Here is a 15,661-nt window from a genome sequence, read left to right on the forward strand (position 1 = left end):
ATATATTTGTGGAGAAGAACTTGAAAAGTTGTGGGACAGTATAAGCAGAATACACCATGCATTAAATATAGGCCAAATGTGTACTTCAGTCTTGAAGGCAGGAAAGGAGGCTGCTGGAGAGGCCAAGGAAAGCCTCAAAGAGGAAGTAGAATGCGATCTGGTCTTCAAGGTTGGGAAAAAGTTGACTCAGCAGAGAAAAGCACATTCCAGACAGAAGGAACAGCATAAACAGAAGGGCAAGAGAGGAAAAGCACAAAACCCGTGCAGAGGCTAGTGGGTGGGCTAGGCCAGCTAAGACGGGGTGAAGGTGGGGCTTGGACAGGCAACCACAAGAGACAAGCTGGGAAAGAGATGTGGGGCCAGACCAGTGAGGGCAGCAGAGGAATGCCACCCTGGAGGGGACATTTTAAGTTGCTTTGGTGATTTACTTTTATATATATAATATGATTTATATTATATATAACATATAATTTATATTAAAATTGTATAATTATATATTATATAATTAATATGTATAATTATAGATTATATAATTTATATATAAAAATAATTTATATATAAAAATTCACTGTTGTGTACGGCCTGGATTTTAGGCATCTGAGACACCAAGGTGGGGAATGGCTGAAATGACCCAAGAGGGGACTGACAAGGGATGTGATCCCCCCTATGTGAAAGGATGTGACAGAGGGGATGGAGGGGAGAGAATAAAGATGAGACACTCCAGGAAGGAAGCGTCCACAGGACCTGTGGTTGGTTGATGGGAGCCAGGCCTGCTGAGGGAGAAGGCATCCTCTCTCTGCACTTTTCCTCCTTACTAGCACAGCAGTGCATCCTAGAACACAGGGAAGAAACACATGTGAGCTCCTAATCTTCCCAGGGAGCTTGTCATTCCGTGAACCAGCCCGTCCCCAGGAACATCACTGTGTTGCTGAGGACACCATCATGGCCGGAAGGGCTGGGATCCCTCAGAGGGTGTGGGAAGGTTTGCTGGCTGCCTGGGGACTGCAGTGGGAAGGACACAGCTGACTCATCAGGAAGATGCTGACCCATTGTCTCCTGTGCTTGGTCTCCAAGTACAACCCCCTTAACCTCACAGCGTTGGACTGGTCCCTGCTGAGCAAGAAGGAGTGTCTGAGCTATGGCGGGCGCCTGCTTGGGAATTCCTGCAAGTTTATCCCAGACCTGGCGCTCATGTCCTTCATCCTTTTCTTTGGGACATATTCCATGACCCTGACCCTGAAGAAGTTCAAATTCAGCCGCTATTTTCCTACCAAGGTAAGCTCACCCTGCAGTTAGGAGGGGACCTGCAGTCAGACTGCTGCTGAGTCCCCAAGAGAGGGTTCTGGTCCACCCATGGATGGACTCCACATGAGCACTGGACCACTGGGGTTTTTCAAGTTAAGTCAGAGAGAACTGTGTTCCCTTGTTGGCCGGTCCCCTTGACAACACTTGGTATCGTCAGGCTTTTATCTTTAGTCTTTGTCTATAGTATTATCTCATTGTGTTTTAAAAATGTTTCGTTTCCCTGATGACTAATGAAGTTGAAAGCACAGCTATTCCTGTGTTTATTGGCTATGTGGCCAGTTGACTTTCTGTTTGGAAGTGTCTGTTGAAATCCCTTGCACATTTTGGGTTGTCTGCCTTTCTGATTTGCAAGAGTTTTTTATATATTCTGGGTAGAAATGTTTTTGTGATTATATGTGTTGTGAAATCTCCCACTCTGTGACCGTTTTTTTCTTTTTACATCCTTAATGGTATCTTTTGATTAACAGAAATTATTAGTTTTATTGTAATTGAATATTCAAACTTTCCTCAAGGCAAATATTGGACAGCAGATATTCTTGTATGTTACCTTCTAAAAGCTTTATTGTTTTTCCTTTCATGTTAGATCTACAGTCCATCAGAATTGATTTTGATGTGTACTGTGAGATAGTGTTTCTTTGTGATTTTATACGGTCAATTGTTCCACTATTTTTTAAAGACTATTCCTTCTCCATTGCTTTGCAATACTTCCTTTGCCATATATCAAATGTTCCTATATGACAGGGTCTGTTTCTGGGTTGCTTATTTTGTTTCATTAGTTTATTTATATATCAGTATGACAGTCTTAATTTCTGTAGCTTATAAGTCTTTATATCTTTGTCTCCCAAACTCTCTCTCTCTTTGTCCTTTTTATATAATATTTTCTTGGCCCTTTGCATTTCCACATGAATTTTAGAATCATCTTAAATTTCACCAAAATGAAAACTTGTTCGAATTTGATAGGATTATCTTTGACTCTGTTTGGGAAGAATTGATGTCTTTCAAACTTTGAGTTTTCTGATTTATGAATACGGTATACTTCATTTATTTTGGTCTTCTTTCTCTCCATAATGTTTTATAAATTTTGATCTTGAAGTCTTGAACATTTTTTGTTAGATTTATTTCTAGATACTTGATTTTTTTATACTGTCATAAATGCTAACTGCTATTTTATTTTTTATTTTATGATAAAAATAATAATTATAATCATATAATCATAATTATTATTATTTTGAGACACAGTCTCACTCTGTCACCCAGGCTGGAGTGAAGTGGCATGATCTTGGCTCACTGCAACCTTCACCTCCCAGGTTCAAGTGATTTTCCTGCCTCAGGCTCCCAAATAGCTGGGACTATAGGCGCCTGCCGTCACGCCCGGCTAATTTTTGTAATTTTAGTTGAGATGGGGTTTCACCATATTGGCCAGGCTGGTCTTGAACTCCTTACCTCAGGTGATCCCCCAACCTCAGCCTCCCAAAGTGCTGGGATTACAGCTGTGAGCCACTGCACCTGGCCCTAACTGCTGTTTTAAATTTTATTTTCTACCAGTTTGTGGCTGGAATAAAACATTTATTAAAACAGCACTTGAATATGTAAACAGTGACTGTGCTGTGGGGTGGGGGGTACTCAGAAGAATTTTAGCAACTCTTTCCCACCATAAACTCCATTAGCACTCTCCTAAAGCCATCTTAACTAAGTATTACAGCTGCTACTGCTACTACTACTAATCATAATGATAAAATCTTTGATATAAATAGTTGAATTTTTCCCAAATTTTCTAAAGACTGAATAAAAGGTGCTTTAGGAAGCTTTGCAGTATGTAAACTGAGTAAAAAATAGTTCGCTTACAACACGAGTGCATCCTTAAGACGAGTTCTCTTCCTTCCTGCCCACTTCCAGCCCAGAGCATATCCCTATCTCCTTTTATGTAAAAATTCTCAAGCAGTCACTGTATCTGAGAATATCTATCTGTTGCCTGTAGGATGAAAAGTAATTCGTGTGGCATGGAGTTCTTGCGCCACCAACATTTTTTCCCTCACATTACTTAAAAATTGCTCAATTGCCTCCTGGAATTTTGGGTTGCGGAGAGGAATGAGGCCACACCATTTCATACTCATCAGATTGGTAGACAGATGAAGGTGTTGGGACACCAGATGTTGGAGATAGAAAGCAGTAGGTGGGAGTGTAAACAGATACATCCAATTTGGAGAGCAACTGACACTCTCTGATTAGGTTGGACCATGTGAAGTTGCCCATATTTGACTGTTTCGACCTACAAAAAAAGGCAAATTCATGTGGTTTAACTTAATAACCATTCATATGGTTTTGACGTCTATGCTAGAAATATTATAGAAAAGGAAGTATAAACCTAGCACACTGCTTGGTTCTACTGTGACTAATATTTATATGATCATGATAATATAAAGCTGTTACTAATTTTCAACTTTTGGAATTGACTTACAGATAAAACACACAAACCATGTGTTTACAGAACAAGACATGAGTGTTCTCAGCTTCGACAATGGAAAGATCAAAGTGGAGTTGTCACAGGAAGGAAGGGGAGGAGGAGGAGAGAGGTGGTAGGAGGACAGAGGCAGTGGTCCTCACCTTGCAAGATGGAGAATGAGAGATATTAGCCAAAGCTAATGTAAAGAGAGGTTTGATTATGTAACTTGAAAGTATAAAGGAAACCCATAGGAGCTTAAAATTATCAAAGATTAGGAATAAGGAAAGGACAGGAGGCATAGTGTAAGTAAAGGGAAATTCTTATCAATAGATAATCCCTTAAGTTAGTAAATGAAAATATTAAAGTATATGCATATTAGTTAATGACATGGAGGGAACCTCCAGAACAAGTAAAATCAAGCAGACATAGTAGATGGATCTAGAAGGTGGGGCTGGATTGAGAAAAGGGGAGGTGGGAGACTTTGCTTTTCCCTATAAGTCTTCTCCACTATGTGAGTTTTTAACCAATTATATATATTATGTTAATAACAAATTTAAAGAGAAAAGGGGGATGCAGGGAATGAAGTCAATGTACTGTCACCTGCCCCTGCCCTTCAAATTGCCTTCTCTGAAAAGATATATAAAAAGGCCACAGGGTAGACGTTGGGGGACCTTCTGTCCTGAGACTTCTGGACATAAGTTGGTTTGGAGGGGGAGTCAGAGGACATTGATTCAGAATGGGCAGGAAGGTCAGGTTCAGGACTTGGTCTGGGAAGGGCCTCCAAGTTAAGAACCTGGCGTAGGAAGGGCCTCCTGAGAAACAGAGGAACAAGAGGCTCCTGGTGGACAAAAGGTCTGAGAGTAGTCAATGGTCCCCAGTGGAATTGAGGAGCCTCCCTCCCAGCCCAGGTGGGGTACAACAACCTGTCACAGATTTGTAGGAACTAAGGTTTGCTTCAGAGTTCAGCCCTTGCCCTCATCATACCTGCTGGGTGCCCCAATTCAGACTGTCATACCAGAACACATCTTCAGCAGCGGCTGCCATGGCCACATGGATCATAACAGCTCCCACATTGATCACCATATGCCAAGCACTCGAAATGTGTCACAGTTCAGTTACACCTTTGAGGGAGATACTACCATCATCTCCATCTTACAGAGAAGGAAATTGAGGCTTGGAGAGATGACACGCTTCCCCAAGCTCACACAGTTAGCGAGGAGCAGAGCCCGGATTTGAGCCTAGTTCTGGTGCCTTCAGAGCCCAGACTTAACAGTTCACCTCTTTGCTGCTTGGGGACTGGGGCTGCCTGGAGCTGGGTGGGTGCTTTACTCACTTCTTTCACTTGCTCATCTCCTGTCTGCAGGTCCGGGCCCTGGTGGCTGACTTTTCCATTGTTTTCTCCATCCTGATGTTCTGTGGAATCGATGCCTGTTTTGGCCTGGAAACCCCCAAGCTGCATGTGCCCAGTGTCATCAAGGTTTGCCCCTTGCCCCCACTCTGGGCATCCAGTCTGCCTGCCTACCAGCTGTAGATTCTTTCCCCTCTGTGCTGATCAAACTTTTCTCCTCTCAGTCAAGAGACCATTTTAGTTCTCTGTGTGCCACCTTTCCTGAACACTGGCTCCCAGGAGCTGGTCCTTTGAGGTAGGGCGGGGAGGGGTAACATATTCACCGGGAAATCCTGATCTGTAGTCTTGAGGTGAGGAAGGCACTGAAATTCACCCTCCAATCCAGCAGAAGCCTCTTGATTCCTGTTTGAGGGTCTCCAGTTCCCTAACCTCTGGCAATCTATAAGCTGGGCCAAATAGGATCTATTGAAACTGGTCCCTTAGAACAGTGATTCTCAAAATGTGGTCCTCAGACCAATATCACAGCATCACAGTCATGGGGAACTCGTTAGAAATGCAATTTCTCAGCCCCACCTGTGGAATCAGAAAAGCTGGGGGGGGGGGGTGGGACCAGCAATCTGCATTTTAACAAGCCCTTCAGGTGACTTGGAGTATGCTCAAGTTTGAGAACCACTGCTTAGAAATTACCCACTAGTCTAGAATTGGTGACATATGCTTGTAGCTAAACTCAGCCCTACTCCCTCATAAGAGCACCAACCGGCCAGGTGCAGTGGCTCACGCCTATAATCCCAGCACTTTGGGAGGCTGAGGTGGGCAGATCACGAGGTCAGGAGATCAAGACCATCCTGGCCAACACGGTGAAACCCCATCTCTACTAAAGATACAAAAAAATTAGCCAGGCGTGGTGGCGGGCGCCTGTAGTCCCACCTACTGGGGAGGCTGAGGCAGGAGAATGGCGTGAATCTGGGAGGTGGAGCTTGCAGTGAGCCGAGATCGCACTACTGCACTGCAGCCTGGGTGACAGAGCAAGACTCCATCTCAAAAACGAAAAGAAGAAAGAAGGGAAAAAAAAGAGCACCAACCATCTCACCAGAGTAGGGAGTCCAGATTCTAGAACTTACCCTCCCTGTCTTTAAGGTTTTTTTGTTGTTGTTGTTTGTTTGTTTTTTGAGACAAAGTCTTTTTATATATTCTCCTCATTCTTAACATGCAGGACTGAACTGATGTTCAGCGTTTTACAGACAATTCTTTAATGCTCCCAGACAGGTGACTCAGGAGAGGCAGAAGCAGCTGGCCCTGGGCCCACCCATTTCTTTATTCTTTTCTGTTGGGCCTCATTCCTGCTGTTTGTTATTTGCAGTGGGTGACTGTGCTCTCTCTCCTGGCTGCCCTTTGACCTTCACCTCCATGTTTCCTGACCAACCCCAGGGCTGTTGCAGCAAATTACCTCCTTAGTTTTACAGACACTGTTTGAGTGCATGCTCCTTCCCATGTCTGAATTTAGTCTAAAGTTGCAGGTACCTAAGGTGTTTAAGGGAAAAGATTGCACTTGAAAAGTACCCAAAGTCAGGGAAAGTTGAGGAGGTGGGACAGCAGGCCAGGCAGCAAGTGCCCTGGGACAAGAGAGAGAGGAAAGGGCCCCTCTCTGTTTGCTCCCATTCAGCCCACACGGCCTGACCGAGGCTGGTTCGTGGCCCCCTTTGGGAAGAACCCGTGGTGGGTGTACCCAGCAAGCATCCTGCCCGCCCTGCTGGTGACCATCCTGATCTTCATGGACCAGCAGATCACTGCCGTCATTGTCAACCGGAAGGAGAACAAACTGAAGGTAAGGCCGGTACTAGGAGCAGAGGCATAACCTCTTTCTTCCCACAAAGTCAGAAGGAGCGAAGGGAGGACATGATGCTTCTTTCAGTACTTTGGGCCAGGAAAATATGAGGACAGAAGACTGGAGTTCCCACTTGGTGTGTTGAGGGGGAAAAGTGACCTCCAGGTGTGGGTAAGGCCACCAGGGCTGGAGTGACTTTCTGAGGACCAGGACCAAACTAGGTTGGGCCACTGGGCACAGGCTCTCTGTCTTTCCCAAAGTGGCATCAAGTTCTTATGAGAATCAGCAGATCCTGATGGGGGCTCAGCCTAGAACACTGAGGCAGAGGAACTTCCTTGGCCTTCCTGGTCTCTGCAACTCCCCGTCCAGCCTGTGAGCCTGAGAAGACTCGGGTCACCCCCTCCCCCATCCCGGTCTGGACCACTCTAGGTGTGGCCTGTCCCAGCTGGGGCCCCTCAGGAACTGTAGAGACCCTGTGGCCACCTTCTGGGCCCTTCTCCCCGGAGACCCAAACCCAGGGCCTCTCCAAGCTTGAACATCCCTCTCTTCTACGACCCACGTCCCTTAGGCAGTTCACCCTTTCAGATGGGGTGGTAGGACCTGCCCACCTCTGCAATCCTTGCAAGGAGCACCTCAGGCCCCTTCAGTATCTTCTGGAAGGCAGGAGGGCCTTGAACCATGTTCCACAGAGTGGCTGCTTCCAGGAGGAACTGGCTTCCCAGAAACTTCTCCCTCCCCCACCCCCACCCCACTCCTGCAGAAGGCTGCTGGCTACCATCTGGACCTGTTCTGGGTGGGCATCCTCATGGCCTTGTGCTCCTTTATGGGGCTTCCCTGGTACGTGGCTGCCACGGTCATCTCCATCGCCCACATCGACAGCCTCAAGATGGAGACAGAGACCAGCGCCCCTGGGGAGCAGCCCCAGTTCCTAGGAGTCAGGTAGGAGGGTCAGGGCCTAGGAATCACCCAACGGGGAGGGGCCCACTCGGGGAGGGGAAGCTGGCTTTGCCTGCCACAAAAGAATTTGGGCTCTGATGGCCCAAGAACCACAGGGACATGAGTGCTATCCCTGGAGGCAGGGAAGGAGAGAGACAGAAGTCCAAGTCTAAGTGGGGCTTTTTACCTACTGGGCTCCAAGCAGTATGTATATCCCATCCATAAACATGCACACGTGCCAGACACTCATCTGCATCGGCCACCCAAGGTCCCCACAAAGCCTCATGCTGTCCTGCTCTTTTTCTCTTCCTCAAGACTCTCCAGGCCCCTACTGCCCTGATGGCCCTCTTGTGGGTTCAGGTCCTGCTCAGTCTCCATTCCTCCAGAAGGCTTTCCCAGGATCACCCCCACTCCCCGGTCTATGGCCCTGCCTGTCACTCCTGTTCCTTCACTTGCCCCTTCTCTTACACCCCATGGTAGGCAGAGAAGTGTATCTTCAGCCCCTTAGGGCCTCCAGGGTGAGACCACACCAAACCCTGGCATTCACCTACGTGGCTGCCCTAAGAACTTCTCCCACTATCTTGGGATACTTGGGCCACCCAGCCTGCCCGAATGACGCTTCTCTGCCCGACTGCAGGGCTCACCTGCCTCCCACCCCTGACACCTGCTCTGCTGGTGTCCCCTTCTCCAGATCCTCATTCACTGTGCCCCACAAAAGTGAAATCTTAAAATCAAAGAGCAGAGTAATAGCATTTTATCTTGCATGTATCCTCGCAACAATAGGTGCCATTATTATCTGCATATACTGAGGCTGAAGATGGGCAGGCTCCTGCCCAATGCCGCATAACTGGCAAGTGGCAGAGCCAGGATCCAGCCCACATCAGTTCTGCTCAAGCACCCCAGCTACGAGCCACTACACTAAGCGGCCTCCCTCAATGCCCCTGCAAGATGCCTTGGGGGCTGCCTGTCTTCCCACATATGGTTCAGCTGGGCCTCAGGCAACCAGGCAGAGCTCCACACAGAAGCCCTCGAGGCCATGGCCTTGGACACAAACTTCAGGTGCCCACAGTGAGCAGGAGGGCCGGAGTGGTCACCAGGCATTTCCTGGTACACTCTGACAATGTGTTCTTCTCTGCCAGGGAACAGAGAGTGACCGGCATCATCGTCTTCATCCTGACGGGAATCTCTGTCTTCCTGGCTCCCATCCTAAAGGTGAGGTCCTGCACTCTCACCTAGGGCCTCGTCGCCTGAGAAAGCAGAGTGGATGCCTCAGGGAGGGAGGGGGTCCCCACATGGCTAGGGATCACGGGCGTATCAGCCCCCTAAAAAAGGCACAGTCTTAGCCGGGCATGGTGACTCACGCCTGTAATCTCAGCACTTTGGGAGGCCGAGGCAGGTGGATCACCTGAGGGCAGGAGTTCAAGACCAGCCTGGCCAACATGGTGAAACCCTGTCTCTACTAAAAATACAAAAATAGCCGGGTGTGGTGGCTTACGCCTGTAGTCCCAGCTACTCAGGAGGCTGAGACGGGAGAATTGGTTGAGATCAGGAGGTGGAGGCTGCAGTGAGCTGAGATTGCACCACTGCACTCCAGCCTGGGCAAGACAGAGCGAGACTCCGTCTCAAAAAAAAAAAAAAAAAAAAAAAAAAAAAAACCTTCGAATCAGCCAGGCGTGATGGCTCATGTCTGTAATCCTAACACTTTGGGAGGCCGAGGTGGGAGGATCGCTTGAGGACAATAGTTTGAGACCAGAATGACCAACATAGTGAGACTCTGTCTCAAAAAAAAAAAAAAAACAACAAAAACAAACAAAAAAACAAAAAAAAAAAAAACAAAAAAACCCCTCAAATCCAAGAACAGCCTTCTTTAGGGGCCAAAAATTCCTCTAAAGCCCTTCTAGTGTTGGCATAGTGCTCTGTGCTCTCCAGAGTGCTGTAATATGACCACAAGGAGGAGCAGCCTCCGCTCACCATGGGGAGCCACAGCTGCAGGTGGAGAGAAGGCAAGGGGCAAAAACAGCTGAGACAGACAGCAGAAAAATGCTTTGAAAGGCTGTGAAAGATTTGGAATCATTCTTGTAGAGTGGGATGAATTCTATGATCCCATTTTTGAAAATGCAAACAAAATGCCTGTGTGCAAGTTTGGAGGGATGGGTACCCACCAAACTATTCGTGGTTAGTTGGTGATGAGTGCTGATTAGTTTACACACTTTTGTTCTGCTTCTGTTTTATGTGATTGTGTATGAGGCATGATTTCTGTGTTTTTTGTTTTTTGTTTGAGACGGAGTCTCTGTCGCCCAGGCTGGAGTGCAGTGGCACGATCTCAGCTCACTGAAACCTCCGTCTCCCAGGTTCAAGCGATTCTTCTGCCTCAGCCTCCTGAGTTGCTGGGATTACAGGCATGCACCACCATGCCTGGCTAATTTTTTTGTATTTTTAGTAGAGACGGGGTTTCACCGTGTTGGCCAGGCTGGTCTCGAACTTCTGACCTCAGGTGTTCGAGGTGCTAGGACTACAGGCGTGAGCCACCATGCCCAGCCTGATGGGTGATTTCTGTTAAGTGTCCCAGGTACTCCCTGCCGATGTAGGTCAGCTCATTGAAGTTCCCCATGCCCCTGCAGGCTGAGCAGTTTTAGGGGCCCTCACCTGAGGCTGGAGGTAGGAAGGAGCTGGCAGGAATGAGGAGGGGGCAGTCTGTGGAGTCTTCTCACTTTCCAGAAGGTATTTCTTCAGCCAGACCACATGGCTTCCGCACAGTGCAGTGAGGGACCGGGCCAGGAGAGCAGTTGCATGCTGGGCCAGCCTGAGAAGGAGCAGTACAGCCCCAGTGACCCTCATCTCCACCCCCGCCCACACCCCAGTTCTGCTGACTCTCGGTTCCCCCAAACATCCAGCTCCCCAGCTGCTTCTGTGGTCAGGAGACACTGTCATCCAGAACAGGGTGGCCAAGAGCCCGACCCAGGCAGAGGCCGATCCAAAGCTCTGCTCTCATTTTAGTGCATCCCCCTGCCGGTGCTGTATGGAGTCTTCCTCTACATGGGCGTGGCCTCCCTGAATGGCATCCAGGTAAGGCTTTCACTCCCCAGGCTGCATGATCTGGAGTCAATATTCCATGTCTGGTTCCATGTCACCAAGACCCCCAATTCAGTTGTCCCAGTTGTCCCCAATTGTCCTAATTCAATGAAAGAATAATAGTAATAATGGTACTACCACCGACTGATACTACCAGGCAAAATAAATATGCTAGGCACTTCATAGGCCTCACATAATTGAATCTATGTAATTAAGTCCTCTGATCCCCATTTTACAGATGGGGACTGGAGGTTCAGAATTCAAAATCCAGAAGGAACTGACTCCAGTGAGCATTTCACTATACCTCCTTCTCTTCCCTAAGGCAACTACGCAGAAGAAAACATTTTTGTTTTGTTCTGTATTTACTGTGAAATCCCAGAATTCTTAAACAGTTTGTGTTACAATTAACTTGCACTTTCCTTGAATATGGACAATGTCTATTTTGTGGCCAGCTCCAGGGCTGTTCCCCTCGACCGGGGCTCAGGACCCCTTCTCTAAGACCCCATTATGCATCCGCCTAGACACCTCCAGGCCCCGTCCCATGCACCCTTAAGGCCTGAGCAGGGGGCTTCCCCTCTCTGAGATCCCACCCAGGTACCCCTTCCGCTAGTCCCAGGGCCCAGCAGGCCCTTGGGGCCCAGCTGCCTGACTGAGCCCACGCTGTCCACCTAGTTCTGGGAACGCTGCAAGCTCTTCCTGATGCCGGCCAAGCACCAGCCGGACCACGCCTTCCTGAGGCACGTGCCGCTGCGCCGGATCCACCTCTTCACCCTGGTGCAGATCCTCTGCCTGGCGGTGCTCTGGATCCTCAAATCCACGGTGGCTGCCATCATCTTCCCGGTCATGGTAAAGTGGGCCCGGGCTTCCCTCTCCTGCCGGGCAGGTTGGCCTGGGCAACCCAGAGGTGCATAGCAACTTCCCCTCCTGCCACCTTCTACCGTGCCATCAGCTGTGACCTGGCTCCCTTGGGTCGCAGAGGCTGGCACAGAATGACCTGATTCGAGTTGTGGCCATCCAGGCCAGATGGTGTGGGGTGGGGCAGAGAGGAGGCGGAAAAAGGAATGTCAGAGCAGCTCAGCGAGAATGCAGGAGCCACCCAGCTCTGGGGAGGGATGGAGAAAGCAAATCAGTTCAACCTGGAGACCAAGTTCCCACTGCCAAAATTCCAACCAGTCTCAGAAGTCGATGAGTACTAAATATAGATCTTTCCACCCTTCAAGATAGCTAAATTGGAAAAGCTAAATAGTGAAGTAGTGGGGCGGGGGAAGAACGAGGGTCAGAGATCAAGAACAACAAAACCCAATGACAGTATATATAAAGCTTGAGCAAGGGAAAGGTTACAGTTCTTTCACTGTTCTTGCAAATATTATATAAGTTTGAAATTACTCCAAAATAAGAAGTGAAAAGAACGCAAAGCCAACAACATATTGCCTCTGGCCACCTAGATAACTCACTGAGGGCAGTGACCCAGGCCCCCCTTGCCAGGAGCCTGGAGTGTGTCAGCAAATGCCTGGTGAAGGCCTGAGGGTTCCGGGGTAGGGGCCAAAGTAAGGACACTGAGGAGAACTTGAAGTGCACACTCCTGGGAGGGGTCTAGTCCATGGTTCTTGACCCTGGCTGCCCATGACAATCAACCCAGATCAATCCAATCAGAATCTCTGGGGAAACCCAGACTTTGGTATTTTTATGAGGTCCACGGATGAGCATATAGACATGCAGCCAGGGTTGAGAACCCCCACTGCAGGGAAACGGAGATAGATCCTCACCCCAAGTGCCCTCAGGGGCCTCAGAGCTGTTGAAGGGAAAGGCAATAGTAGTCATGATTAGCATTTACTGAGTGCTGTTCCACTGAGTCCACACCAGCCCCTGAAGCACTAGTAACCCAGCTTTACAGATGAGAACATGAGGCTCAGAGAGCATGAGCAGAGTGACCCTGGGCACATAGCCAGACAGGGCAGGGCAAGGCAAGACCCACACCCTCCACCTATTGATTTTTTTTGTTTAATTTGCATACAGTAAAATTCAATGGGTGGGTCTATGAGTTTTGGCAAATGTACAGAGTAGAGACAGACATAAATTCTTGGGCCTTACCTGACCTGCTAAATCAGAAACTGGGGGAATCCAGTGATTTGTGTATTAACAAGCGCTCCAGGTCCTGGTGCATGCTCAAGTTTGAGAACCACTAATTTATGTATTTATTTTATTTGTTTGGGATGGAGTCTTGCTCTGTCATGCATGCTCAAGTTTGAGAACCACTAATTTATGTATTTATTTTATTTATTTGAGATGGAGTCTTGCTCTGTCACCCAGGCTGGAATGCAGTGGCACAATCTTGGCTCATTGCAACCTCCGCCTCCCGGATTCTAGCTATTCTTCTGCCTCAGTCTCCTGAGTAGCTGGGACTACAGGCACTCACCAACATGCCCAGCTAATTTTTGTATTTTTAGGAGGGACAGGGTTTCACCATGTTGGCCAGGCTGGTCTCAAACTCCTGACCTCAGGTGATCCGCCCACCTCGGCCTCCCAAAGTGCTGGGATTACAGGCGTGAGCCACCATGCCTGGCTGAGAACCACTAATTTAAAGAATAACTGTAGTTCTCCAGCCCATGGCCTTTCTGAGGCTCCCCACTTCGGCTGTCACAGGCTGGATTACAGGCGTGAGCCACCATGCCTGGCTGAGAACCACTAATTTAAAGAATAACTGTAGTTCTCCAGCCCATGGCCTTTCTGAGGCTCCCCACTTCGGCTGTCACAGGCTGTCCCTCTTGGTCACTGGTAGGAATGGTCACTCACCTGAGGGGCCAGACGAGAGGAACCACGGTGGAGGGAAGGTGAATAATGGCTTATGGGAGCTTCGATATGGCTCCAAAGACACCACAAAAAGTCCCTGAACTCAGCAGACTGAGGGAGGAAAAAATCTATGCTTGAGTTTGGGCATTAAGACCACAGTTTTTTCTCTAAACTCACAAAACTGTAGTCTCTCTCCCGTTTCCCACCACAGATCCTGGGCCTCATCATCGTGCGAAGGCTTCTGGATTTCATCTTTTCTCAGCACGACCTGGCCTGGATTGACAACATCCTCCCAGAGAAGGAAAAAAAGGAGACAGACAAGAAGAGGAAGAGAAAGAAAGGGGCGCACGAGGATTGTGATGAGGAGGTGGGGAAATGTGAGGCCGGGGCACAGAGGAGAAATCGAGAGTCCTTCTCTCCACTTTTGCCAGGGCTAGGGAGAGGGTGGCTTCTTGGGCGGCCTGTGGCAGTGCCTAGGCCTAGTCCAGGATGGGCTGGGGCATCTGCTTGTCTTGATCTGGGGTGCTGAGGGCTCTTCTGTTTATGTGAATATCCTCAGAGTGGGCCAGAGTGAATGAGGCTCCGTGTCCAGGGAAAAGGTGATTGGCCATGCCCACTCTTTCCATCACTGTGGGCTTTATGGTTATGATCACAGCAAGCGGGTTCCTGCGGGAAGGGCCGGGAGGCAGCTCCAGCATGGAAGGAGGTTATGAAGACTGACCTCCAGAGAGTGGAGCAGACTTGAGGAGAGGTGTCTAATGGGGACTTAAAAGCAGACTGGACTCCAGACAGGCAGAAGGGGCTGAGAACAAGTTTTGCTTGTGCCTTTCCCTAGGGTACGGGGGACAAAGATGGGGAAAGAGGCAGGTATCCTGACCGAAAGGAGACACTACATTTCCCAGATGCCTGGGACAACATGGTTTCCCCATCTGCCCCACTTCTCCCATGCTCCCTTCCCATTTCACCCCCAAAACACTCAGGGAGTCAACAGACAAGGGGCCAGTCCAGAAATAATAGTGAATCACGCCGGGCGCGGTGGCTCAAGCCTGTAATCCCAGCACTTTGGGAGGCCGAGACGGGTGGATCACGAGGTCAGGAGATCGAGACCATCCTGGCTAACACGGTGAAACCCCGTCTCTACTAAGAAATACAAAAAACTAGCCGGGCGAGGTGGCGGGCGCCCGTAGTCCCAGCTACTTGGGAGGCTGAGGCCGGAGAATGGCGTGAACCCGGGAGGCGGAGCTTGCAGTGAGCTGAGATCCGGCCACTGCACTCCAGCCTGGGCTACAGAGTGAGACTCCGTCTCAAAAAAAAAAAAAAAATAATAATAATAATAATAATAATAGTGAATCACTAAACATGAGGCAGAAAGATTCTTTTTTTTTTTTTTTGAGACGGAGTCTCGCTCTGCCGCCCAGGCTGGAGTGCAGTGGCCGGATCTCAGCTCACTGCAAGCTCCGCCTCCCGGGTTTACGCCATTCTCCTGCCTCAGCCTCCCGAGTAGCTGGGACTACAGGCGCCCGCCACCGCGCCCGGCTAGTTTTTTGTATTTTTTAGTAGAGACGGGGTTTCACCGTGTTAGCCAGGATGGTCTCGATCTCCTGACCTCGTGATCCGCCCGTCTCGGCCTCCCAAAGTGCTGGGATTACAGGCTTGAGCCACCGCGCCGGGCCAAAGATTCTTAATTCACGTGTTCATTACATATGATGAAACTGTCCCCGCAAAAGGAAGTGACCTACCCAAAATGGACATGTAGCTACATTTCTAAGAAGGAATTAAAATAATTCCTGACTTTGCTGGTTTCTGATATGCTAAGCTGCCTGTGCCATCTCCTCGTGCTCTGCTTGCCTCCCAATCTCCCAGTTTGACCCAAACTCACGTCCCTGCATCCACCCTGTCCTGTTCTCGTGATTTTGCCTCGTGCAGATGAAACATGTTCAAG

The 15,661-nt window shown here is 48.8% G+C and overlaps 2 protein-coding genes across 21 annotated transcripts in view; both read left to right on the forward strand.

Moving 5' to 3' along the window:
• The window catches only part of SLC4A5 (solute carrier family 4 member 5), a 144,108-nt gene that overhangs the window by 120,848 nt on the left and 7,599 nt on the right, over positions 1–15,661 (forward strand). For 12 of the 15 annotated variants that reach the window (XM_077959216.1, XM_077959220.1, XM_077959221.1 and 9 more), the window contains 8 exons: positions 1,075–1,275; positions 5,112–5,225; positions 6,760–6,921; positions 7,682–7,860; positions 8,997–9,069; positions 10,855–10,923; positions 11,602–11,775; positions 13,931–14,086. In XM_077959216.1, the coding sequence (XP_077815342.1) occupies positions 1,075–1,275; positions 5,112–5,225; positions 6,760–6,921; positions 7,682–7,860; positions 8,997–9,069; positions 10,855–10,923; positions 11,602–11,775; positions 13,931–14,086 (1,128 nt within the window). Of the gene's footprint in view, positions 1–1,074; positions 1,276–5,111; positions 5,226–6,759; positions 6,922–7,681; positions 7,861–8,996; positions 9,070–10,854; positions 10,924–11,601; positions 13,475–13,584; positions 14,736–15,370; positions 15,514–15,661 lie in introns of those variants that run through there. The other 3 variants (XR_013402680.1, XR_013402681.1, XM_077959222.1) reach the window with 3 other exon arrangements.
• BOLA3 (bolA family member 3) overlaps positions 1–15,661 on the forward strand; it is a 190,764-nt gene that overhangs the window by 80,242 nt on the left and 94,861 nt on the right. The window contains exon 1 of one of the 6 annotated variants that reach the window (XM_077958501.1): positions 5,692–5,695. The exons of 4 other annotated variants lie outside the window; for them this stretch is intronic. The gene's annotated coding sequence lies outside the window, so the exon portion shown is untranslated. Of the gene's footprint in view, positions 1–5,691; positions 5,696–14,560; positions 14,565–15,661 lie in introns of those variants that run through there. One more of the 6 variants, XM_077958502.1, reaches the window with a different exon arrangement.

This window comes from Macaca mulatta, chromosome 13 (assembly GCF_049350105.2).
Source record: "Macaca mulatta isolate MMU2019108-1 chromosome 13, T2T-MMU8v2.0, whole genome shotgun sequence".
Lineage (NCBI taxonomy): Eukaryota > Metazoa > Chordata > Mammalia > Primates > Cercopithecidae > Macaca > Macaca mulatta.